At 48.0% G+C, this 26,951-nt stretch overlaps 1 protein-coding gene across 1 annotated transcript in view; it reads left to right on the top strand.

Moving 5' to 3' along the window:
• Positions 1-991: 991 nt before the first annotated feature.
• NOTCH1 (notch receptor 1) overlaps positions 992-26,951 on the top strand; it is a 110,829-nt gene continuing 84,869 nt past the window's right edge. The window contains 2 exon segments of the mRNA XM_087704507.1: positions 992-1,270; positions 9,792-9,873. Of these exon segments, the coding sequence (XP_087560633.1) occupies positions 1,177-1,270; positions 9,792-9,873 (176 nt within the window). The 5' untranslated portion in view covers positions 992-1,176.

The following is a 26,951-nucleotide window of genomic DNA, read 5'->3' as shown; positions in this document are numbered from 1 at the left end:
GTCCTCCATCACTGGAGTCTTTTAAGAAGAAACAGGACAACCATTCATCTGAAATGAAACAGTCTCCTGCTTGAGCAGGGGGCTGGACTAGAAGACCTCAAAGCTGTCCCAAGATATCTCCGTGGTCATGTGGCCGGCATGACTGAAGGTGCATGGAATGCTGTTCCCTTCCCACCAAAGGTGGTTCCTATTTTTCTACTTGCATTTTTACATGCTTTTGAACTGCTAGGTTGGCAGAAGCTGGGACAAGTCGTGGGAGCTCCCTCCGTTATGTGGTGCTAGGGATTCAAACTACTGACCTTTCTGATTGACAAGCTCAGCATTTTAGCCACTACAAAATAATAAATAGTAAGTAATAGATAATAAATAATAGGTAATATAATAAATGCGAAGTACATGATACAAAATAATAAATAATAGATAATAAATAATAAATACAAAATAAGGAATACAGAATAGATATTAAATACAAAATAATAAGGAATAGAGAATAGATAATCAATAATCAATAATAGAAAATAAATAATAAGTAGTAAATAATAGATAATAGATAATAACAAATAATAAATACAAAACAATAATAAATAATAGGTAATAGATAATAAATGTGAAGTACATAATACAAAATAATAAATAATAGATAATAAATACAAAATAATAAATAATAAGTAATAGATAATAAATGCGAAGTACATAATACAAAATAATAAATAATAGATACTAATCAATAATAAATAATAGATAATAAATAATTAAATAATAATAATAAATAATAAAGTTAGTATTAGCTTCCAGTGGCGGGACGTTCCCGCGGAGGGGGCGGCCGAGGACGCGGGAGGGGGGGGCTCTCCGGGGAGGAGCCCCTGGCCCTGCAGGCCCCGCCCCCGCCTTCGGATGCCAGGCAAGCCGCGCCCCCGTCCCTCCGCCCCGGCAGCCAGCCTGCCTCGCGCGCGCCCTCCCGCCCTCTTTGCAAACTTCCCGGCCAGCCGAGAAGTTCCCCTTTTCTGCAGCGGCGGCGGCGGCGCAGCGGAGTCGATTCCCCCGCAAAAGAGCCTCGCAGGCGCGGCGTCTCGGCGCAGTCCCCCACCCCCGCCAAGGAGGGATCCCATCCCGGCCGGAGCCGACGCCGGTCCTCGGGAAGCCCCCGGCCGGAGCGCCGCGGAGTTAGGCGGCGGGATGCAACCCCTGCGGGGACGGAGCCGCCGCCGCTTCCCGGGGTTGCCGCTTCTGCGGCTGCTGCTGCTGGCCGTCTTGCCCGCCTCCGCTGCAGGTAGGGCGGCTTCTGGGACGGGGAGAGAACGGCAGGGTCTTACGGGCGGGGGAAGCCTCCCTGGACGGGCGCAGTCTACCTTGCTGGGATCCGCCAGGGTTTCAACCGCATCGCCCGGAGGTTCTTGCGGTGGGGAAGCGCGCCCTCCTTCCCCCCGGGGGTCTCCACGGCTCGCCCTGCCCCGGCTCCATGTCCCATCCTCCCCGGCGGCTGCGGAGGATGGGAAGGGGAGTCCTCGCCGTCGGGTTTCTGCGGAGGAAGGTCGGGCGCTGGGGTAAAACTCTCTCCGCTGACCCGCCGCTCACCCCGCCGGGGGAAGGGAAGGGAAAGAGGCGCTTCGGGGCGGCCGCCGCTGCTTTCCGCCTTTCTTCCTCTCCTCCTTCTCCTCCGTCTTCTCTCCGCGCAACTTCGCCCTTTTCCCCTTTTTCAAAAGAAAAGGCAAAACCGCCCCGACCGGCTCGCCGGCTTCTCTCCCAGCGGCTCTTGGAGCGGGCTGCCCGCTTGAACTTTGGGAAAAGTGCCTTCCCTCCCGCCGGACTCCGCCTGGCCGGGAACCATGGGAGCGGGAGTCCCCGGGGGTGGCAAACCGACCCCTCCCCAGTCCCATGAGCGCCCCGTCGTTGAAGGGCTCCGGGCAGGAGCGGCTGGGGAGGCGATCGGGGCGGAGGCGGCGGGGCTGGGCCGAGGGACCCTGGCAGGGGAAGGGGAAAGGTCTGCCGGGGGCGCCCCGAGAAGCCGGGACAGGGGGGGGTCTCCTGGCCGCTCCTTCTGGCCCCCTTTGTGGGGAGAACTTTGTGTGTGTGTGCAAAGACCAACTGGGGAAACTGAAGGCGCAGCCTGTGTGTGTGCGCGTGTTCGTGTGTGTGTGTTTCTTTCTCAACCACTTTTGTGACTCTGCGTCAGATTTCCTGTCCTGGCCTCCCTTATACAACCCCCCTCCCCTCCTCTCTTCCTTTTTCTGGTTTTTTTTCTTTAATTCTTTTAACTGATGACTTTGGGGGCTGAAGTGTGAGATTTTGGGGAAAAGCAGCCACGCAGGTGGAAAGAAAGCAAGAAGACTTCAAAGACCAACCTGTGGGCTTTGGAAAGGCCAAGGAGGGAGGGGGAAGGAAAAGAGGGGGAGGGGGAAGCCATTGACAGACAGACAGACACACACAACACACACACCTTTCCTCCTCCTCTGGCCTTCTGCTGAACTTGGCTTGGATTCTCGGAAGGGGAAGCTGCTGTGGCTGATGGGCCCTCTCCCCCTCCCCAACATGCATTGAATTGAACTCGAAGTTGATCAAAAGTTGTCTTGGGGAGCCACGTGGTGCTCCCCCTTAATTCGGGGATACACAGGTTGTGCGTGGTATATCCACACACAGGTGAGGTTTGGAAGCTTCGATTTGGGGTTTTTGAGTCGGTGGGCTCAGCCCAAACCATCCAGCCCCCCCCCCCCCATGCTCCCCTAAGCCTTCCGTAGCTGCCATCGTCCTGGCTTGGTGATGGGGTTGTAGTCCGGCATAACTCAGGAAGGCTCCAGGCTGCCTCAGATGCTGGCCAAGGCTTTGGAAGGAAGCCAGGCAGAAGAAAGGCCTGGAGGGGTAGCTATTTGCAGCACCGGAGGAGGTGGGCGACCCACGTTCAGGTCTTGGGGTGGGTCGCCTGTGGGTTTCACACCCATCTGGTGGTGGTGGGGAATCCTTCATCTTGGGCCAGATTTATTTCACGTATGGCAAATCCATGGGCTTGTATTACTGTCCTCTTCACCAGCCATTCAAGGACAGGGTTGAAAAAAACCAGGCATTGGGCTGGTGTGAGCTCAGCTCTTGATGGACATTCGGACAAAGGTTGGTGTTGTCAAGGGGCATCGCGGTCACTGAGTGATAGAGATGAGACCCCAACTTAAACCAGGAGTCCTGGCAGGCTGTTCAGAATTGACCAATGCTGGCGAGGAAGGCCAAAACCTGGCACCTCTCTGAAGAGGTCTCCTGCCACAGGCTTCTGGAGATGGTTGGACTCTGGTCTTTTGGGGGGGGGGGGCTGCAGGGTGGGACTCTGGTGCCAACCCTGCCCCTCTAAAGTGCTCCCACCCACCCCTATCATTTGCCTTTTTGTTGGGCCTGTTCCTTGGGCTGCCTTTCCTCTCCCTCTGGCGTGATTCAGGGTGGCCAGAAAGCGGTGCGGTGGGTCTGCCCCAGAGCCCCCCTCTGGCCTCTTTGGAAGAAGGGGGAGGAAACACCTCTTTGCTCTTCTTTTGAGGTCTGTATTGGAGTGAGAGGGAAAAGGGCTCCTTCCTGGACCAGCTGAAGGGAAGAACTGGAAGTGGGGCATGGAAACTGGAGTTTTCTTAAGGAAAGGGGGCATCTTCTGCCCCAGGGGCTCCACTCGGGCTCCCCCAAAGGCAGACGGGGTGCCCCCGCACTCTTTCCACCGCTGCCTTTTTCGGGAAGTGAAGGGGAAGTTGGTTTGGGCTTCCTGGGGCAGCGTCTGCTTTCGCTTTCGCTGGTTTTTATTATTTTTTATTTTGCTTTCACAAAGGGCAATTCTAGCTTTGCACTTCTGTACAGGGAGTGCTCGAGTTACGACCACAATTGAACTTCTGTTGTTAAGGGAGTTTTACGACCTCTTTTGCTGCCGTTGTTAAGTGAATCACTGCAGTCGATAAGTTAGTCACTCGGTGGTTAAGTGGAACTGGCTTCCTTCATGGACTTCGCTGGTCGCAAAAGGGGATCATGGTCATAAATATGAATCCCTAAGCGCCTGAATTTTGATCATGTGATCATGTGGGGATGCTGCAGTGATCGTAACTGAGAAACGGTCCTCAGTTGCTTTTTTTCAGTGCTGTTGTAACTTTGGACGGTCACTAAATGAACTCTTGTAAGTTGAGAAGGACTTTAAGCAAGCTGCCTTTTTTTCCTTTCGCTCAAAAGCTGCATGCGTGGGTGTCTCGCGTGCGGGTTGGCTGGCTTGTGGCTTCCCCCCACCCACCCACAGACACCCCCGTGCCAGCTCAGTCCGCTCTGGCCGGCAGCAGGCGGCTCCCGAGGGACGCTGGGTGGGTGGGTGGGGGCTCCAGTCCCCTCTTTGTCTGGGCAGGGGCTGCGAGCGCCACAGCTGTTGCTTTTTCCCACGCGCCGAGCTGAGCCCCATTTGCAGAAAACGCCGAGTAGCCGCCGCCGAGCCAGACTGGGGGGGGGGGAGGGCGTTGCTCCAGGAAGCTGGTGCGTGTGTCCCCCCCAACCGCCCAGAAAGAAAGGGGGGCATTTTCACTGCTGTGAATGACAGCCTTTCGCGGGAGATCCCCCAAAGCCTCATCTGTGAGCGCCTTAACAGAGCCACAGGTGTTAGGACGTTTGCTCTCGTTTGAGGGCGCAGGAATGCCCAGATTTTACAAGCCCCAGGACCAGAACTTGCTTGCAGCCCAGCTGCTTTCTCCCCTTCTGATGGGAGCAAAGAGACCCCCTGATAGTTTGACTCGCTTCTCCCTTGTTGGCGGTTACCCCAGCCCTTTTTTTCTGGTGCAGGCCAGGGGGACACAAAGACACACACACACCGTGAGATACTTGTGAATGCTAAAAAAAGGGCAGGGGCTTTGATTGCATGGTGATGGGGACCATCATGTCTTTTTTAACCCCTCCCTCCCTGCAGACCCCTTCCCTCCTCTGCCCTGGGACCAGTGGGTCTCCAGTGGGGCTGGCCTGGTCGACCCCCTTGGCTTCATGGATTGCGGAGTTTGATGTGGTGAGCCAGCCATAATGGCTTCTTTAGCAAACCGTGGCTTAACTTAATAGATAGGAATTCTTTTGGGGGCTTGGCTTTGCTCCAATTTCCCCCCTCCCCCCTGCAGTCATAATGGCTCATTTTGTGCTCTTTTAAGCTGATTGGCCTATGACAGGATTATTGTACTAGATTAAAAGGGTGTTTTTAAAATTTTGGTAAACATAATTTTGTATTCTGCTGGACTTCAGCTCCAAGTTGATTTATTTTCCTTTGTGACAGCTTTGGGGTAGTTTTGAGACTTTTTTGAGACTCTGGAAAGAATGCAGAGAAGAGCAGCAAAAATCACTAAAGGCCTGGAGACTAAAACATAGGATGAACGGTTGCAGGAATTGGATACATCTGGTCAAGTGAAAAGAAAGATTTGGGGCAACATGATCACAGTGATCCAATATTTGAGGGGCTGCCCCAAAGAAGAGGGTCAACCTATTTGTGGAAGCTTCCTCACTGGAGGCTTTCAAGAAGAGATTGGACTGCCATTTGTCAGAAATGGTGTAGGGTCTCCTGCTTGGGCAGGAGGTTGGACTAGATGACCTATAAGGTCCCTCCCAACTCTGTTAATCTGTAATATTCTGTAATATTTTCCAAAGCACCTGAAGGCAGGGCAAGAAACAATGGATGGAAACTAATCAAGGAGAGAAGCCACCTGGAATTAAGGAGAAGCTTCCTAACAGTGAGGACAATGAACCAATGGAACAGGTTGCCACCAGAAGTTGTGGATGCTCCATCACTGGAGGCTTTAGAAAAGAGACTGGGCAGTCATTTGTCTGGAATGGTATGGGGTTTCCTGCTTGAGCAGGGGGTTGGACTCCAAGGTCCTTTCCAACTCTTTTATTCTGTTACTTAAGGTTGTTCAGTCTATATTTGGCGGCTCACCAAAGTGGCACCAAAGTCGACTTGTTCAGATGCCCCCAAGACAAAGACACTTCCTTATTTCTTGAGAGGACCTGAAAGTAACCAGCTTCTTCCTTCCAGTTCACGAACATTTCCGTGCCAAGGTCACCTGGGAGGAGGAGGAATCCTTCCTCATTGCAGGCAATGGAACAAGTGTGCATTTAATGCCTAACCCAGACAGGCAGGCCTGTGCTTTAGCAGTTTATGGTGTGGTTTTTCTTTTCTTTTTGTTGTTGTTGCATCACATTGGTTTCCTTTATTGCACTTTGACAAATAATAAATCTTAATTTCATTGGATGGCTTTAGAGGGCTAGCAACTCTTCCTGTACTTAACGTGCAGCTCGATTGTGGCTAAACATAATGTGCAAAGCTGTTAATAGTTGGTAAACCTATAATCCTCTGTTAATATGTGCCAAACCAATTAACGGTGTAAACAAGAGATATCTAAACCATGCTGTGCGGATGGGGTCCTATTTAGAGCCCACTCTGTGATTGGCATTCTTCTTGGTGTTTTATTAAAAAGAAAATTTCCCTTTAAAAAAAAAAGACCTTTACCGTCGTAGGACAAAAAAACTCATCTGCTCTTCCTGTCAATGGCTATTCAGAAAAAAAAATGTCTCTGAGACCTCTCATAGCCAAACAAAGTTTGAGTTGATTCAGGCAGCTCAAGAAAAACTTTTCGGGGTTAACAAAATACATTTTTTCCTGTTGATGGAACATACAGTGCCAAACCAACAGGGGAAAATTGAGCCTAGCCCCTGTTAGTTTGCTCCATGAAGTCCTCACAACACCCTGTAGTAGAATTCCTAGTTTTGCCCCAGTTTTGGTGTTTGGGGAACTTAGGCAAATCAGAGGTGGGATTCCACCGAACTGATAGTAGAAATCACGAGTGGGCCTGCCCACAAGCCACGGCTCTATGCTGCCCTGTTTAGGCATGTTTTTGTGGCCGGGCACATGCACAGAAGGTGCAGGCGTGCCTGGTGAACTGGTGGTAACGAAATGTGCAAGCCACCACTGGTGCAAACCGTGGTAAATTATTATTTTCAAACACGGCCACTTTAAGATGTTTGGGCTTCAACTCCCAGAATTCCCTTGCCTGCATGCTGAATTATGCTTAGTTATTCCTGTAGAAAGAAAGTCTCCTTTGACTCAAACTGGCAGGTCCGTAGAGCCGTGTTTTCCAAGTTCGGCGGCTTTAAGGTGTTTGGACTTCAACTCCCAGAATTCCCCAGCCAGCCATTCTGGGAATTGAAGTCCACACATCTTACGGTGGTTTTAAGCTGAAACCGAGTTTCCCAGAACCGAGGAAGAAGCTTGGAACTTGGCATCTGTTCAGTTTGGCTAAGATTGTCATCTTTAGTGATGGAAGACACCCAACGCTCTCTTTCCAATCTCAAAGGATTTCTGGCAAAGAGATGCTGGAATTTATAGCGATGGTTGGCGACCCCCTGACGGACTCCCAGTTGCCATCCCATAATGCCAGCCTACCCCATGAAGCGGTTTTCCCTTTTCATCTGCTTTGTTCCGAGAGAAAACTTTCAGAAGAGCTACGTATATTTATGAGAACTGCTAAGCTGGAATTTCCTGGGTGGGTTTCTGTGGGCCTCCCTCTCCCCCACAAACCAACTTGGTTAATCTCTGAATAGCTAAACCGGGGGTAGAGCCAAGGCCACTTAGAACTGGGGAGGGGAGGAATCTCATGCTGGGAAGGGCAGTGGCAAACCACGGATGGTCATTTACACCATTGTTTATGAAGCTGAGGAAACTCAAACTTTTAAGATGCTTTCCTGGATGTACAGCAAGCCATTCTTGTAGGACAAAGAACCAGTTTGATGTAATGGTTTTAAGGGTTAGAAGTGGAGGAACTGTGAGTTCTAGTCCTGCCTTAGGCACAAAATGCAGCAGAGGGACTTTGGGCCAATCACCAGGAGACAGTGAGTTCTAGCATTGTGTTAGACCTGAAAGCTGGCTGGGTGACTTTGGGCCAATCACCAGGAGACGGTGAATTCTAGTCCCAATTTAGGCATGAAAGACAGTTGGGTGACTTAGGGCCAATCACCAGGAGGTGGTGAGTTCTAGTCCTGCCTTAGCCATGAAAGGCAGTTGGGTGGCTGGGAGTCCAGTCCCTCTCTCTCAGCCCAACCCACCTCACAGGGCTGTTATGGAGAACATCAGAGGGGGAAGGTGTGTTGGATATGTTCACTCCCTTGGCTTATTTTTTAAAAACAATAAAGGTCGGATACAAATACATAAATGCAGATTTGATGATTTTATAAACTGCAAAAGCAGAGATCTGGTTCCAATTATGACTCTTCATTATTTGGAAATCACCTGAAAAGGCCATAGTTAAGAAGCTACATTATGATTCATGTTCTGGAAACTTCATCTGATTTATCTTTTGATTCCCTGCCTGTAAAATGGGTGTAGAGCTTTTAGATGCTTGTCAGTCGAGGGAAGAAGAAATATTGCAATTTTGAAGGTCACTTGAATCTGTATAACAAATCTTCTATTTTCCAAATGTTCATTGACTTGAAATTTAAGTTATTTGCATCAACTGCTACATGGATTGTTTGCATTGCTTTGCTTTGCATATAATGGAGTGTGTTTGAAATAAAATCGGGTCCATTAAATAAAAAAAATTAAAACCACGAAACCTTGCTGTTTTACAAAAGCACTGAAATCCTGCATATATAAAGATGACTAACATCCCAACTCTGTCATTTAACTTTTCCCAACCGGATGCGTTCTCAGAGCATTGACCATAAACTCACCATTCTCTGTGTGGGGAGGGGAAGCCTGGCATCTGGGAGCACATGAAGTGGGGCAAGGCTGCACTAGATCCTATCTGGGGTCCTATCTAACAAAATGAAATTTAATGTGGAGAAAAGTAAAGTCTTACACTTAAGGCAAGAAAAACCAAAAAGACACAGATAGACTGGGTGAAACCAGGCTTAATAGCCCTCTGACAGAGGAATCTTGGCATCTTAGTGGACAACTAGCTAAATAGGAGCCAGCCATGTGGTGGCAGCCCAAAAAGGCAACACAATCCTAAATTGCATTAACAGAGGGATACAATCAAGATCAAGTGAGGGACTACTACCAGTATAAAGCCTTAGTAAGACCACACCTAGAAAACTCCATCCAGTTTTGGTCACCACACTAATGAAAAAGATGTTGAGACTCTAGAAAAACTGCAGAGAAGAGCAACCAGGATGATGAAGGGACTGGTGGCTTAAACAGGCGATGAACGGTTGCAGGAACTGGGCATGTCTAGTATAGGGAAGAAAATGATCCAGGTGGGACATAATAGCATCTTCCAATACTGGGGGGGATGCCACAGAGAGGAAGGGGTCAAGCTATTTCCCAAAGCATCAGAAGGCAGGACAAGAAACAATGGATAGAAGCTAATCAAGGAGGGATTCAACCTAGAAATAAGGAGAAACTTCCAGACAGGCAGGACAATTAACTAGTGGAACAGCTTGTCATTGCTGTGGTTGCTCCATCACTGGAGAGTTTTAAGAAAAGACTGGACAGCTACCTATACTATTAGGATAGGAGAAATTCAATCTCCAAATAAGGAGGAATTTCCTGAGAGTGAGAGCAATTCACCTGTGGAACAGAAGTTGCCTTCAGAAGTTGTAGGAGCTTCATCACTGGAGGCTTTCAAGAAGAGACTGGACTGCCCTGTGTCAGAAATGGTGCAGACTCCTTTTTGGGTGAGCTGGACTAGATGACTTACAAGGTCCCTTCCAACTCTGTTAATCTGTTAAAGATCCTAGATGGTCTCTGGCCCTCCCTTGACATCTTCCATCCTGTGGTTGAGCTTCACCAGTGCCATGAAAATATGTCTCTTCTCTCCTTGCAGGTTTGCGATGTACCCAGCCTTCCGAATCCTGCTTGAATGGTGGAAAGTGTAAAACCTATCAAAACGGAACAGGGACATGTCAGTGAGTACTGTCTTGTTTTCTTTTTATAAGCATGGGGAGTTAAAGCATGCAAAAGATTTCATCCCTGAGATGGGTCTTTATTTTTTGAGTGTTTCAAGCTTGGGACAAAACTTGGGCGTTTTAAAGAAGTTTGGGGGTTTTCTTCTCAAAGAAAGCAACACAGCCTTTTGAATTTTTGTCTCGACTGAAGGACGATGTTCTTTCTTGGTGTGGATCTGCTTTGTTCTGTATTTGAAAATGCTCTGTGGGGTTTGTTTTTGCCAAACCCTAGCGAGAACGAAGATGCCAGGTAGTGTGTAAGGATTGAAGGAAGCCCACTTTAAGGGTCAGAGAAAAAAGCTGGGATGTTTTTCAAGGAGTTGGCAAATGTTTTGATATCTTTTCTTCTTCTGAACAAGATGTTAGATGTAGAGACTCAGGAAAGAGTGCAGAGAAGAGCAACAAATGTGAGTTAGAGGGCTGGAGATTTAGACATGTGAAAAATGGTTTCTGGAAGAGGGTTTGGCTAGTCGAGAGAAAAGAAGGACCAGGGGGGACATGAGAGCAATCTTCCAGTATTTGAGGGGCTGCCACCAAGAAGAGGGGATCAACTTATTTTCCAAAGCACCAGAAGGCAGGACAAGAAACAACGGATGGAAATTAAGCAATGAGAGAAGCAACCTGGACTTAAGGAGAAACTTCCTGACAGTGAACCAGTGGAATGGGATGCCACCAGAAGTTGTGGATGCTCCATCACTGGAAGCTTTGAAGAAGAGCCACCAGAGACCTTGTCCAGGCACATGGGGATGAGCAAGCTACTTGTCTGGAATGGTATAGAGTCTCTAGCTTGAGCAGGGGGTTGGCCTAGAAGACCTCCAAGGTCCCTTCCAATTCTGTTATTCTGTTAGACTCGCCTAACAGAATACGTGACCCATCTCCACCCCTGCTTTCTGTCTGTGGGGAGACTGGAGAAGGTTTGGAAGCCGAAGGCTGGATGGAAGGGGGTGTTTGAAAGAACACGGAGCCACTCTGTAGGGCTGTGATATGTTGAGTGTTGGGGTTTTCCTCCATTTTATGAGGGAGATGCAGTTCCTCTTAAGGCAACTGAGAGCTTGCAATATCTAGCAATGCCTGGACAAGGTCTTTTATGCTCCTTCTAGCAAATGCTGCTTGACCCAAAAAGGACACGGAAGGTTGTGAAGTTCTGCTGTTGATTAGATCACTTGTTGACGAGTCCACTGGAACATGAGCCCCATGAACTGGAATGGCTTCTGCTAATCTGGTGGCTCCTGGATTTGTTCCTTTCAGACATCACAGGATTGCACCTCCTCAGGCTAACGAATATGGGGGCTCTTACACCACAGCTGGAGAGCTCCAGGCCAGGGAAGGCTGTTCCAATCCAATCCTATCTCTAAATCATGATGCCTTCAAGGAACATCATAGAATATGATGCAGAATTTGGTGCCCTGGGTGGTTGTTGTTGTTGTTGTTGTTGTTTTGCAAGTGGTTGCTTTCCTAGCTGACTCCATAATGGGTGTCAACCGCCCTCAGGTTAAAAACCAACGCTGTCCAAATGGATGGATGAAAAAGTCAGCTTGCAATGTTGTCTTTTTGACTTTGCTGTTAAAGGAAATATGAAAGTGGTCTACCTACAGTAGTTTCAATCTAGGTAAGTATGTTTGGGAAGTAGAATTGTCAGTATAAGTGAACTACATGGGAATTAAATGGAACCGAAGCAAGAATCGGTGGGCATTATGGCTAGGTGGTGAACTGAGACCAGGAAAAGCCTGGTTTGAAGCTGTTGTCAACCATGGAAAAACCATTGTGTGACTTACCTGCCTATCTCACAGGTTGATTGTTACAGGGGGGGAAATGGGAGGGGGAACGTTTGTAGTATGTTGTGCCAGAATGGGACAACTTGCCGCAGCCAACTTGCTGACGGACGGTTTAACAATTCAGTTTAATTCTTCAAATTAGAGAAGAAAATATTTTAATGTTGTTGTTCACATTTAGATTCTGTCCCTCCTTTTGCATCTTCTCTTTAATGATTCTGTTCCACCATTTCTTTGATATTAGTAAGTCTCATCCCGCAGCGAGTTGTTTTGTGGCTACAGTGAATTTTCACAAATCCTTTTGTGCTCCTAAGAATAGAATGGGATGGGATGGGGTAGAATAGAATATAGAATGGGGTAGAATAATGGAATGGAATAGAGTAGGGTAGGATAGGATAGAATAGAATATAATTCTTTATTGGCCAAGTGTGATAGGAGCATTTGCTCTTAGTGTACATAAAGAAAAATAAAATACATTCATCAAGAATCATAAGATGCAACACTTAGTGATAATCGTAGATTACTAATAAGCAATCAAATGGTAATAGGAAACAAATAAAACAATATAAATTGTAAAGATGGAAGCAACATGGTTATAGCCATAAGTGGGAAGAGATAGGGACTAGGAAGGATGAGAAGAATAATAGCAATACAGTCTTAGTGAATAGTTTGACAGTGTTGAGGGAATTATTTGTTTAGCAGAGTGATGGTATTTGGGGGGGAAAACTGTCCTTCTGTCTGGTTCTTCTGGTGTGCAGTGCCGTATAGCCTCGTTTGGAGGGTAGGAGTTGAAGCGATTTATGTCCAGGATGTGAGGGGTCTCTGAAGGGTCTAAGGAAAAGGTGGGCTAGAAGTGAAGGAAATCAGTTCTTGAGCATTGAGGTTTCTCCCATGAGAAAGCTGGCTTGTGGTGAGACAGTGGCTTTTCTGATCCCAATGGTGTGTGGGGAGGAGGTGAAGGGGGGTGGGGGGAGGCAGGCCCCCTTTCTTTTATTCCCCCCCCCCCATTTCTGTGCTTTGCTAGTTTGCTCAGGAGAGGGCTGGAGACCCCTTCAGCAAATTAATCAGCATGAGAGCAATTTAACAGAACAAAAGCTCGGCTCCTTGGTGATGATGAATGCTGATGAATGCATGCCACAACATACATACACATACACACACACACACACACACACACACACACACACACACACACACACACACATATGCATAAACAGACACCACACACTCCTATAAAAATGGGTGATTGGATTTTTTTTGCTCCCAGAAGCAAACCTACCCTGGACTCTCTACTCTAAAACCTTGGCTCCCCCCCCTCCCCATTCAAAGAATGACAGCTGGGATTCGGTCAAAATTCAGCAGCTATTGTTGAGACGGGAAGACGGATGCTTTGTGACTAATCTCGGGTGGCTTCCCAGAATGCCTGATTCATTCTTACCCCACCCACCCCCATTTATCCCCCCCCCCCGCCTGTCTCCCCAATCTTCTGGTCATTTTTCTTCTGCCTCAAAGACTCGTTTGTCTCCCCGATTTCCATGGGGCGGACAGATGGGATTGAATGGGGCCTGGACAGATGTGGGTGTTCTCTGCCAAGGGATTTGTGGGGGGGGGTGTTTGCTGCTGCTGCCTCAACTGCCACTGCGTCCCCCCCTTCCACGGAGGGACCGTCGAGAGGGGGAACTTCCTTGCATAAGTCGTAAGTTTTTGTTTGCTCCCTTGCCAGTGATGTTGGCATCGGCCGTCTCTACCGGTGGCGCCCTCCACGTGTGCTGAGTAAGGGTGGAGTTACAGTCCGGAGGCCTCCCTTGTACTGGATGATGGGCTGTTGGAACACCTTGCACGAGGACTGAGCTCCCCAGGAGAGTAAATCCCCCCACCCCCGCTTGGTGTTGACTTAGGAAGGGATTCTCCTCCACCTTGGCAACTTGGAGATGTCTGGACTTCAAATCCCAGGATCCCCCCTCCTCCCCCAAGCCAGCATCTTGCCAAAACCTGAGGAACCGGAGCTTAAGGTGTCATGTCAAGCTTGTAAATCTGGATCAGAGGAAATCGGGTGGAATATAATGCGTGAACCAGGCTTAAAATTAGCAAATGTTTGTTGTGCAAACGCTTCACTTGGCTAAATGCTGTATTTTTAAAAAATGAAGCTCAGTTCCATCTCTCCTCCTCCTCCTCTTCTTCTCCTTCTTCTTTTCCTTCTCCTTCTCATCTTTCTCCTTCTCCTCCTTTTCCTTCCTCCTCCTTACGTCTTCTTTTCCTTCCTTCCTCCTCCTCCTCTCCTTCTCCTTCTCATCCTCCCTCTCATCCTCCTTTTCATTCTTCTTCCTCCTCCTCCTCCTCTACTTCCTTCTCCTCCTTTTGTCTTCAGAACACTGTCAGCTCAAAAAGTTTATAAAACTAATTTCATGCAGGGGAGACGCGAGGGAGGGAGGGAGTGGGAGACAGCCTGGCGTTGGGTTCCAAGGTTGGGCTAAAGTGCAGATAAGGGGGTTCAGCTCCACCCTCAGTCTTCTGCTTATACCTGGGACCAGAACTTCCATTCAACTGAGCCACAGAGTGAGAGGCGCCCAATGTCACCACCTTATTTGTTGCAATTATTCAGTAAATCACCCGTTTTTTAATTGCACCTGACTTCCACCTGTTGACTTTGCTTGGGGTCACCAGCCTCTCCTTCTCCCTCTCCCCCAACCTACCTTACAAGGTTGTTGGGATAACAGGAGGTCAAGATGTGATGCTCCACATCTCCTCTTTCCTCGTCTCTGGATGAAAGGTGAAATGTGAAGCAAATGGCTTCAGTTGATGCCAAATCCTCAGGGACAACGGGTAAAAGTTGGCATGTTCTTTTGGAAGCTCATTTCCCTACATTTGGTTACGTCTGTCACTTCCACCCTAGAAAGATGAAAAGAGCTTCTTCTATCTCAGTGCTGGTTGCTCAGCAGTGGGGAGAAGAGAGCCACAGCCAAGCCTGGATCTGACCCACATCCCATAATTCTGGCTGCATGGCGTCATTCTCGCAGAGATTTCTGGCCCTGCTCAGGCTTTTGAGCTCACCCAGCTGAGCGCCTGCGTGTTCTATTTGATATGATAGAATTAAAATTAACACTAGGGGTGGGAAATGTTGGTTCAGGCCACCAGTCCACCCACCCCACCCCCCCAATCGCTGCGGGTGGCTTCCAGCCTTCTGCCAAGTGTGGTTTTTGCGGTGACAAATGCAAAACTGCAGCTTTGCAAAAGTTGGCCCCTTCCCTGGAGAGCTCCGTCTCTGTTCCCAGATCAGATGAAAAGGTTTCTCCGGGATCTCGTCTCCGTACAAGGAGAGCTACTAATTAAACTTTGGCAGGGCTGCTTTTCGGGGTTGCCCTCCCCTCCGCACGGATGAAAAGGGGCTGATTTATTTGATTTTTCTAGGGCTGCTGCAGACACTTGGTCTGGTGCCACTTTCCCAGGAATGCTCCCGTTTGCCCAGTTAGCCAGCTGCTGGTGCCGCTGGGAGCAGATTCATGCTTTTCCAGGGTCTCTACCTTTAGCAAATTCCACCGATCCCAAAGCCCACCTCACGCCTGCAGTTTCTTTGCTATGGCCTTGACCTGAAGCAGCCTCTCCTTCCACTGTGCTCTCTGTAGCTCCTTCTACATTAAATGCGGCATCCGGTTTTGGTCACCACACTATAAAAAAGAGGTTGAGATTCTAGAAAGAGGCAGAGAAGAAAGATGAAGACAAATTCCTTGCGTGTCCAATCACACTTGACAAATAAAGTCTAGTCTAGGGACGAGAAGCAGCAGGGGAGACAAGATAGCGGTGTTCCAGAGAAAAGCAACTAACTAGGGACGAGAAGCAGCAGGGGAGACAAGATAGCGGTGTTCCAGAGAAAAGCAACTAGGATGATGGAGGCTCAAACATATGATCAACGGTTGCAGGAACTGGGCATGGCTGGTCTAGGGAAGAGAAGGACCAGGGGAGACATAAGAGCAGTCTTCCAGTATTTGCAAGGCTGCCACAGAGAGGAAGGGAGTCAAATTGTTTTCCAAAGCACCTGAACGCCAGACAAGGAACAATGGATGGAAACTGATCACCTTGTGGGTCATTAGTCCAACTCCCCGCCCAAGCAGGAGACCCTACACCATTTCTGTCCGATGTCAGTCCAATCTCTTCTTGGAAGCGTCCAGGGATGAAGCTTCCACAACTTCTGAAGGCAACTTCTCTTCCATGGGTTGATTGTTCTCCCTGTCAGAAAATTTCTCCTTATTTCCACGTTGAATCTCTCCTTGGTCAGTTTCCATCCATTGTTCCTTCTCTGGCCTTCAGGTGCTTTGGAAAATAGCTTGACCCCCCTCCTCTCTGGGGCAGCCCCTCAAATATTGGAAGACTGCTATCCTGTCTCCCCTGGTCCTTCTCTTCCCTAGACCAGCCATGTCCAGTTCCTCCAACCGTTCATCGTATGTTTGAGCCTCCAGTCATCATCCTGGTTGCTCTTCTCTGCACTTTTTCTAGAGTCTCAATGTCTTTTTTAGAGTGTGGTGACTAAAACTGGATGCAGGATTCTAGGTGTGGCCTTACTAAGCTATTGGGTGAGGTTCGCATCCCCATCGCCTGCAAAGTGAGTCTGTTTGAGCCCCGCTTGGAAGCTGCTTTGGCACTTTCCAAAAGCCGCCTGCTCATCTCTTTTCCCTTCTTCGCCTGCCCTATTTTCTGGAGAGAAGCCTTGCAGAAGGAAGGGCCCAGGAAAGGAACTTGAGTTGAAAGTTTCTTGTCCTGGAATTCAGCAGGTCACAAGCGCGCCAAAGTTTCTTTCCCAAGCTTTTGGAGCCATGCGGTTATTCAACTCCAGAATCCATTGTTAAAACTACTTTAAGGAGCGGAAGTTTTTCAGCTCAAAGGTTTTCCTCCGTCCTTAACGTGTCCTTACCTCCATGGAAATGCTTGCAATAATAATAAATGGGGAGGGGGGGAGGAAAGAGGCATACAGGCTCGCAGGAAATGGGTGGGGTGTGGAAACGCTCAAGGAAGCAAGAATAGCTTGGTTGGGATCCTGCCACGTTGAATCCGTCCTGGCAGCTCTAGCTGGGAAAGAACGAATAATTTTTAATTTAGGCGGGATGCAGAGGGAAGCCAATCCTTTCTTCCCCCCTACCCCCTTTTTTTAACATTCAGGATCTGAGCCTCATGAGAATGGTCAGATGCTTTCTGAATTGGGCTCTCTCCAAAAGAGACTTTTCTAGTCGTGTTTGCTCTTCTTAGGGAGCAAGATAAGATAACAGAATAACAGAATTGAAAGGGACCTTGTAGGTCATCTAGTCCAAATCGCCCCCCACCCAAGCAGGAGACCCTACATCATTTCTGACAGATGGCAGTCCAGTTTCTTCTTGAAAGCCTCCAGGGATGAAGCTCCCACAACTTCTCAAGGCAACTTCTGTTCCATTGGTTGATTGCTCTCACTGTCAGAAAATTCCTCCTTATTTCCAGGTTGAATCTCTCCTTGTTCAGTTTCCATCCATTGTTCCTTGTCTGGCCTTCAGGTGCTTTGGGAAACAGCTTGGCCCCCGTCCTCTCTGGGGCAGCCCCTCAAATACTGGAAGACTGCTATCCTGCCTCCCCTGGTCCTTCTCTTCCCTAGACCAGCCATGCCCAGTTCCTGCAACCGTTCTTCATATGTTTGAGCTCCAGTCCCCTAATCATCCTGGTTGCTCTTCTCTGCACTCTTTCTAGAGTCTGAACCTCTCTTTTATAGTCTGATGACCAGAACTGGATGCAGGACTCTAGGTGTGGTCTTATAAGGGCTTTATAGAGTGGTATTAGCACTTCACTTGATCTTGATTGCATCCCTCTGTTAATGCAATTTAGGATTATGAAGAAATGCCAAGTTGGATGCAGCAGGGCTGTCTGCACCAATGCATGATGCAGTGCAGTGCAATGCAGTGATGATGGGCTTGGAGTGAGATGCATTTCATGATAGACATACAATCCAGCTTTGATCACCCGATTGTGCCACCGTGTATAGACTTTTTGTCTGTGCTTTGCATGCTCCCCCATAGTGCAGCCTTCCCTTGTCCCAAACCTGCCCTTGGTTTCCCCCACAGCTCAATTTCTGAGGTTCCTGCAGGTTCTGAAAATATTCGTGCTCTTCCCTGTGATCAAAAAAGCAAGATGCCTTTTGGTTCTTCCAACCTTTCCCTGTGTCACTTCCCAGCTATTGTTCTGGGAGACCCTCTGTGGAAATGTGGCTTCCCCTCCCCTCAGCCAGCACTACCAGGATTCGAAGCCAGGCCTGTTGGTAGGTATGCACCCCAAAGCAAACTGAGCCATGGTTCTGTTTTACACCACCCTCGAGCACCTCTTAACATGGGTGCCAGGACATGTATGAGAGGTCTTGTGTCCTGCAGCAGTTGGTCAAGAAAGGCAGGAAGATCCCTGTGAGCCCTTCATCCTTCAAGGGTTGCTTCGTATCAGAGAGAGAACTCTTCTGAAGGGGGCTCCCACTTTATGTGGGGTAGTATGTTAATGTCCCTCCCTTCCTCACTGAGGGAGTGAAATTTGTTGCCCTTACCCTGTCAGCCAGATTCTCTTAATCAGAACTGAAAGAAAGAAAGAAAGAAAGAAAGAAAGAAAGAAAGAAAGAAAGAAGGAGGGAGGGAGGGAAGGGAGAAAGAAAGAAAGAAAGAAAGAAAGAGGGAGGGAGAGAAGGGAGAGAGAGAGAGAAAGAAAAAAGAGGGAAGGGAGAAAAAGGAGAAAGAAAGAAAGGAAATCTTTATTGGCCAAGCGTTATTGGACACACAAGGTATTTGTCTCTGGTGCATAAGCTCTCAGTGAATATACAAACACCAAAGTGGAAGGAAGGAAAGAAAGGAGGAAAGAAGGAAGGAAGGAAAAAAGGAAAGGGAGGAAGGAAAGAGAGAAAGGAGGAAGGAAAGAAAAGAGAAAGGAAATAGGAAGGAAGGAAAGGAGGGAGGGAGGAACGAAAGGAGGAAGAAGTAAAGAAGGAAGGAAGGGTCCTCTTGTTGTGTGATGCCAACTTAAACTTGAAGGAAGAAGAAATGAACATTATGAAGGTTGGTTGGCAACCTTGGTTGGGGCTGCAGTTGAGTGCCTAAGAGATGTGGATTTGGAAGGTTTTGTATCTTGTGTTTCAGAGATTCATATATTTCCCACCTGGGGTAAGAGCCCCTCTGTTTAGATCCTCCATCTGCGTGGAAAACAACACAATGGGCACCCAAGCAAGTGTGTGTGTGTGTGTGTTTAAGCAAATGGTCCTTTCAGAAGACCTCTCAGGCGGGAGCTGAGAGCTAAGGGAAAATGAACTGTGAAGTCCTCAAAAGTTTCTTTGAATGAAAAAACGACAGAGGAAGGAAGGGAGGAGCGAAGAGAGCAGGGAGGAAAAAGAGAATGAAAAACGGGAAGGGAAGAGGAAAGGAGAGAGGAGAGAAGGAAGAAAAAAGAAAAGGAGGAAGAGAAGAAAGGAAGGAGAGAAGAAAAGGAAGGGGTCAAGAAATCCACGAGAGAGTCCCCCATTGGTTGCTCCGGTGGGTGTCCTCCAGCAGAAAAACAAAAACAGAGCCATTTGGTGCCTGCTGCCTTGCAAAATGTTCGGGTTTTTTGGGAGCTAATTGGCCATTTGTCCTCCCTCCCTCCCCTCCCCTCCCCTCCCCCAGAAATGCAGGACAGGGGACGCTTGTCAAAGCCAGAGCTGCCCAAGGACCGAATGACGGGGAGGCTGCCCTAGATTGCACCAATTAAGGAAGCGCTAATTTGATCTTTGGCTTCCCCTGCTTCTTTCCTTCTCAGCGGAGGGGCTTCCAGGCCCCCTTGGCTTCTCTCCCGCCCCCAAAAATGTGTGGGTCACATGCTTTCCATCTTCCCCAGAGTAAGGCCATCTGTGTGGCTGCCCACCCACCCGGTGGGAATCTTGGTGGTGGCTGTGGTTTTTTCCCCCCTGCAATGTTTGTGCCACATACAACAGCAAGCAGCGTGCCAAAGTAGTCCCTCTCTTTGCCTGCCCCATCCTCCCCGAGTGTTCGTGTGTGCCAGGGGACGTTTTGTTCAGTTATTTCACACACAACACACCCACACACACACCCACACACACACCCACACAAACAAACACACCAGTCTTTTGTGCATCCCAACCATCGAGGCACATCCTGAAACCTTTTGGCCAAGATTTGGTCCACTTTTTAAACTCTTGGTTGTCTTCGCCTTGAAGGTCCGGCAGGCAGGGGGTCACCTGGGGTTGATTTAAGGAAACACCCCCCCACACCCTTGATGAACAAGTTGGCTTTGAGGTCAGTCTGGTTGGATCAGGTGCAAAACTATTACTTTGTATGAAGAACGGTTGCAGGAACTGGGGATGTCTCTTTTGATGAAAAGAAGGACCCGGGGACACGATAGCAGTCTTCCAATATCTCAGGGGTTGCCACAAAGAAGGGGGAGTGAAGCTATTCTCCAAAGCACCTGAGGGCAGGACAAGGAATAATGAGTGGAAACTAACCAAGGAGAGAAGCAACTTAAAATTAAGGGGAAATAATCCCGACAGTTAGAACAATTAATCAGTGGGAAAACTCCAGAGGTTGTGAATGCTCCAACACCGGAAGTTTTAAAGAAGAGATTGGACAACCATTTGTCTGGTTTCTCATAATGTTGTTGTTCTCCTTCACTTCCTGCTTATGGGGCAAGACGGGGAGCTAGCAAGTAGGAGTAGATTTTATGCAACCACTTATGATCCTCATTGTATCCTTTAGTCTAGCATTGATCTTGCTAGGGTGGCAGCTATTAAGCCAAAGAGGAGAGCAGTATTCAGCTGCGGAGTAGACCAATTCTACTGCTGATGTTCTGAGAGTAGAGGCTGACGCTCCCCATCTTAATTCCTGGAGTAAGTTGTCCCTGGTATTGATTTTAGCGGACGTGTTTTCTAGGTGTTTCTTATAGGAGAGAGTCCAACCCAAGGTTAATCCGAGGTATTTGGAGTGACCAAATAAGGAAGGAGTAGGTTGATACTCAGGTAGGCCTTTGGGGTGGCATTAGCAAGTTTGTTGTTGAGATGAAAACAGGTAGTCACCATTTTGCTGACCCTGGGTATGAGTCTCCAGTCACAGCAGGGGGTTGGACTAGAAGACCTCCAAGGTCCCTTCCAACTCTGTTATTCTCTATTCCTTTTTTGTTTATTCTCTTACATACTATTATAAGTATACATCCACATAATTGTTATTCTTCTTTACATTTGTCATTCTTATACATTTGTTATTCCATTTAATAGGCTATAATATACAATTTGGATTGCTTTATTTACCATTCCTTCTGCCTGTTGTAACAACACCTTATTTCCCCTTTCTTTTCTCCCTCCCTCCCTTCTCTACTTCCTTCCTTCCTTCTCTCCTTCCCCTTTCTTCTTCCCTTATCTCACCCCTCCTCCTACTCTTCCTCTTTCCCTTCCTACCCTCTCTTCTTCTCTTTCTCTCCCTTCCACCCTCCTCTCCTTCCCTCTTCCTTCCTTCCCTCCTCTTCCTCTCCTCCTCTCCTCCTCTCTCCCCTTCTTTTTCTGTTGTTATAGGTGTCTCTTTCAAATCTCAGTTTATGTTTTCTTGGGATGGTATTTCCACAAACCCAAATATAATTTAGTATCATTCCTTATTCCCTTCCTTCGCTAATCTATCCTAACTATGTTTATGTAATAACATAACATGTAATAACTATGTAATAACTCTGTTATTCTGTATTCCTAAATGACCACCCCATTTGGCTTTGCGCGTGTTCCAGGCAGATGTGATGCAGCTTTCCAAAGTTGCTTTAGGGGACTCCCCTGAAGAAAGCCAATGTCTCCATGGAGGCCCACCTTCGACTGGCCCATTATGAGATATCCCAAGCTGAGCTTGCTTGTAGGATCAGAATTTAGGTTCTTTTCTCCCCTAAATTGAATCCAGATCCTCCCTGAGTCTGCCTAGATATGGAGAAGTCTGTCAACGGTCCCCTGCCCCACCAGCCGAAGGACTCCCCAAACCAACCTCACCAGCAAAGGGGTTTTTGTTACAGCTAGCTGTGGAATTTCACCCCTCTATAATTTCAAAAGAATTGGCAACCCTTTGTGAAGTGGGGCTCCCTGGTGGGCTTCCGTGGGCCAAGGGTTGTGATTTGTAGCCCCATGTCACTTTGGCTGCTTGTTAGCAGCTTGGAACATATTGAATGTGTGTCTCCCCCCTCCCCCCGCTCCCCCCCCCCTGTCAAGCTGCCCCTCAGGTCTTCGCAAGTCCCCAGGATGAAAGGCACAGCTGGCCAGAGGCTTCTCCATTGGGCTGGGCTGAATTTGGCCCTCTGGGGAAGCCATGGATCTTGTGACCCTCAAAGTTTTATCTGCTGCCTTTGGTCCAAGGTTTCTCGGCAACTCTTAAGGAGAAACTTCCCCAGAGTGAGGACTCCTCCAATGGAAGCTTCTTCAGTTCTGACTGAATGGGGGCGAATGGAAGGATTGGTGTGAACTGAAGAAGCTTTTTGGATGAAGACGAAAACAAGAGAGTCCAATTGCCTATTGAAAAAGCACCTTTTGACTTAGAAGAGAGAACATGGAACATCAAAGTCGGAAGGGACCTTGGAGGTCTTCTACTCTTGCAGGAGACCCTCAACCATTCCATACAAATGGTCGTCCAGTCTCTTCTTAGAAGCCTCCACTGATGGAGCTCCCACAACTTCTAGAGGCAAGCCTTTCCACTGGTTAATTGTTCTCACTGTCAGAAAACTTCTCCTTAGTTCTAGGTTGTACCTGCCTTCAGGTGCTTTGGAGAATAGGTTGACCCCCTCTTCTTTGTTGAAACGCCTGAGATATTGGAAGACTGCTATCCTGTCACCCCTAGGCCTTTTATATATATTCCAAAGCAGCAGAAGGCAGGACGAGAAACCATGGATGGAAACTAATCAAGGAGAGAAGCAACCTGGAAGCAACCTGACAGTCAGGACAATTGACCAGTGCCTTCTTGCCTTCAGAAGTTATGGGTGCTCCATCACTGGAGGCTTTTAAGAGGAGACTTGGCAGTCTGAACTGATGTAGGGTCTCCTGCTTGAGGGGATTGGAGTAGAAGACCTCCACAGTCCCTTCCAGCCCTATTCTGCATTATTATATTAAGGAGAAACTTCCCAACAATGAGTACAGTTAACCAGTGGAACAGCTTTTAAGAAGAGACTGGAGAGTCACTTGTCTGCAATGGGATAGGTTCCCCTGCTTGAACAAGGGGCTGGACTAGAAGACCTCCAAGGTCCCTTCCAGCTCTATTCTGATTCTGATAGGTGGACTTCAGCTCTTCAGCAAGCTGGTGGGGGGGGGGCGGGGATTCTGGCAGGGGAAACCCTCACCTCTGAAATTTGCCAAGGCTGGAAAAACACAGGTTTGCTCGAACCTTTGTTTTGAATGCGGGCCAAGAGAGTGGGCATTCAAGGTGATTTCCCTGCTTTTCTTTCATGAAGAACAAACACAAGTTTCAGGATCCGGTGTTAGATGATTGCAAGGCGATAATGAATTAATGTTGATTTGATTAAATTAGGGGTGTCCAAACTTGGGAACTTTAAGGCTTGTGGACTTCAACTCCCAGAATTCCCCAGTCAATTCTGGGAGTTGAAGTCCACAAGCCTTAAAGTTCCCAAGTTTGGACACCCCTGAATTAAATGATTCCTCACTGCAACCTCCAATGGATTTTATTACACCGCTCTCTTCTGCCACAGCTTTTACTGCTATCGGAAGAAGCTGACCCGTTTTTTTAGAAAGCGCCACCCTTCACCACTGACACGCCAGGTAGTCCTTGGCTTACAACGGTTTGTTTAGTGACCTTTCAAAGTTACAACAGCCCTGAGAAACGGGGCACAATTATGATCTTTGCAGCCTCCCCATGGTTGGGATCAGAATTCGCATTGATGACCTCTGCGGTGTCCCAAGGTCATGGGATCCCCCTTTGAGGCCTTCTGAGAAGGAACATCAATGGGGAAGCCTGATTCACTTAACAACCAGGCTACCAACTTAATAACTGCAGTGATTCACTTAACAACCGTGGCAAGAAAGTTTGTAAAATGGGGCAAAGCTCACTTAACAAATGTCTCGCTTAGCAAACAGATGTTTTGGGCTCCATTGGGGTGGTAGGCCAAGGGCCTGTAGTCTTCTTCTGCCCAACTTTCCCCCTCCCCCCTGTTTTGGGAAAGAGTGGGTGGGGGGAAGAAGCATTTTTTTGCATACTGCCTTTCTCTGCTTTGCAAGAGATTGGAGCAACTGAAACTGGGGGAAATCCTAACCTTGCCAAATACAGACGTTTTTATCCCCAAAATATTAAATATCCGTCATGGCAGAATGCTGGCAAGGCAACTCGCACGCCAAACACAAGGGCGTGTGTGTGTGTGTGTGTGTTACGTGTGTGTTATGTCTGTGTTATGTGTGTGAAGGGGTCAGGCACTCAGGGCAGCACAGGTGGGATGCCACGTTGTCTGGGCTACACACAACAAAACACAGTTTGTTTTGTGTCAGCTCATCACTAAGCGAAGCAAATCTAGCCAATTGTGATTGATCTGCTTAACTTTGTTTATTTATTTTCTTTAATTAAAAGGGAAAGAAATGGTTTTGGCTAAATCAGGAGTCAGAAACCATAAACACTCAAAAGAGCTGCAAAGGTCCTAACCGGAAGCCCCCCCCCCTCCAATTCTGGAGCTGACCAGAAGTCCGGTTTCCTCACCATAGAGTCTCCTCCTAGCGCACCATCCTTTTTCCTCTACCTGTCCTAACCAAAAACCCTATCAATTGTGGAGCTGACCGGAAAACCCGCCCCTTGCCATAGAGTCTCGTCCTGGTGCGCCCTGTTCCCCTCCCTCCAAAAAATGGGAAGCTCTTTTCAAAATTGTGGTGCCGACTGATGACAGGGAGCCACAGCAAAGGGATGAAAGAGCCACATGCAGCTCCAGAGCCATGGGTTGCTCACCCCTGGTCTAGATAGATCCATCCAGACCTTTTACATATTTTGTATAAAGCCTTATATATGAATGAGCTTCTTGAACATGTGTACATATTTTCAGGGAAACATGCGTGCATTTCTTTGTATTGGTTATTCATTCACTCACTGTTCTTTCTCTGATGTAAGCAGCTTCTGGGTATATCACATCTTCCGTCCTCTTAAACATAATAATAATAATAATTGTTCCTGCAACCTCATCACTTTCAGAGATTTCAAAAGCTCCTTTTAATGTTCTTTCTCAGTTCATTCTCCAACCATAGGCTCTGCTCTTTTCTTTTCTACATCCAGCTAGGAGTGGCTTATTTGGTAAACCATTCAGTCAATTAATCAGAACAGAGCTGGAAGAGACCTTGGAGGTCTTCTAGTCCAGCCCCCCCCCCCCACTCAAGCAGGAGACTCCATACAATTTGAACTGTGACTGTTTAGTCTCTTCTTAAAAACCTCCAATGATACCCATAACTTCTGGAGGCAGGCAATTCCACTGCTTAATTGTCTTCACTGTCAGGAAGTTTCTCCTTAACTCCAGGTTGCTTCTCTCTCCGATTAGTTTCCATCCATTTTTTTCTTCTCCTGCCTTCTGGTGCTTTGGAAAATAAGTTGACCCCCTCCTTTTGTTGCGGCTTCTCAAATACTGGAAGGCTGCTATCACGTCTCCCCTAATTCTTCTTTTCTCTAGACTGGCCATACCCAATTCCTGCAACTGTTAATCCATGGTTTAGGGCAGGGGTCCTGAAACTTTGGGAGTTGGCAAGCCCATTTGGGACTTCAGGGCGAGAGATGCCCAGGCTCAGCGAGAATCTGTCTGTTTGGCTAAGTGTCCCCAAGTGGAAGGCCAACTGGCCAGTTTACCCCATGAGAGTGAATGAATGAATGAATGAATGAATGAATGAATGAATAGGGGTCATGAAGTCAAATCAACAAATGTGTAAATGTTCATCTTGGTTCGTTTCAAAGCAGACTCAGTTCTTTTTGTGGCTTGGTGCGTTGTGTGAATCCAAACCAATATCATGGAGAGCCGAGCAGGTTTAGCGGGCCTAGGAAATGGTCAGCATATTTATGGCTGCTTAAGTTTATTGTCTGAAGGCAGCTCCAGGATTAGGTCCCTGAAGGGAGAGAAAGGAGGGGGGGGTTGTGCTATGAGGCGCGGTGGCGCAGTGGTTAGAATGCAGTACTGCAGGCTCCTTCTGCTGACTGCCAGCAGTTCAGCAGTTCGAATTTCATCAGGCTCAAGGTTGACTCAGCCTTTTGTCCTTCCAAGATGGGTCAAATAAGGATCCAGATTGTTGGGGGTGAACGGCTGACTCTGTAAACCACTTAGAGAGGGCTATGAAGGGTATATAAGTCTAAGTGCTATTGCTATTGCCCGCCCATCCATCCATCCATCCATCCATCCATCCATCCATCCATCCATCCATCCATCCATCCATCCATCCATGGTGTGTCGTGGTTAATTCTGCAAACTGCCAACAGTTTGATTGTTACTGCCTCCAAGTTGACTCAGCCTTCCATACTTCTGAAGTGGGTAAAATGAGGACCTAGATTGCTCGGGGCAATAGAGAGGGCTGTAAAAGTGGTATATAATAATAAAAGTCTAAGTGCTATTGCTATTGCTAATGTTTAAAAGGAAGTGGGGAGGCCCTTGGACGGAGGGCCCAGCTAAGGAGATGCGTAGCCATCCAGGTCATGCTTTTCCCAAAGGTGCTTTTGGGGTCTAGGGAAGGGGGCCTTGGTCTAGACCAGAGGTGCCAAACTCAATTTCATTGAGGGCCACATCAGGGTTGTGTTTGACCTCAGTGGGGGGGGGGGCAGCTTGATGTCACTCAGGTTGGGGCAATTGTCATGACCAAGTACTAAGGCATGACTTCCCTCAGACCCTCCCCCACTCTCATAATCTTAGCAATAGCAATAGCAGTTAGACTTATATACCGCTTCATAGGGCTTTCAGCCCTCTCTAAGTGGTTTACAGAGTCAGCATATTGCCCCCAACAATCCTGGTCCTCATTTCATCCACCTCGGAAGGATGGAAGGCTGAGTCAACCTTGAGCCGGTGAGATTAGAACCGCTGAACTGCAGATAGCAGTCAGCTGAAGTGGCCTGCAGTACTGCACCCTAACCACTGCGCCACCTCGGCTTCGAAAGAAGAATCTTCTTTCCTTCCCTCCCTCCCTCCCTCCCTCCCTCCTTCCTTCCTTCCTTTTCCCTTTCCTTCTCTTTTCCTCCCTCTTCCTTATTTTTCCTTCCTTGCTTCTTTCTTCCCACCTTTCCTTCTTTTTCTTTCCGCTTTTCCTTTTTTTTCTTT

Source organism: Thamnophis sirtalis, unplaced genomic scaffold (assembly GCF_051295495.1).
Source record: "Thamnophis sirtalis isolate CommonGarterSnake01/CBP01778 unplaced genomic scaffold, rThaSir2_p1.2 scaffold_2, whole genome shotgun sequence".
NCBI classification, from domain to species: domain Eukaryota; kingdom Metazoa; phylum Chordata; class Lepidosauria; order Squamata; family Natricidae; genus Thamnophis; species Thamnophis sirtalis.
Note: the sequence above shows the minus strand (reverse complement) of the source record. Positions and strands in the feature narration are given on the sequence as shown.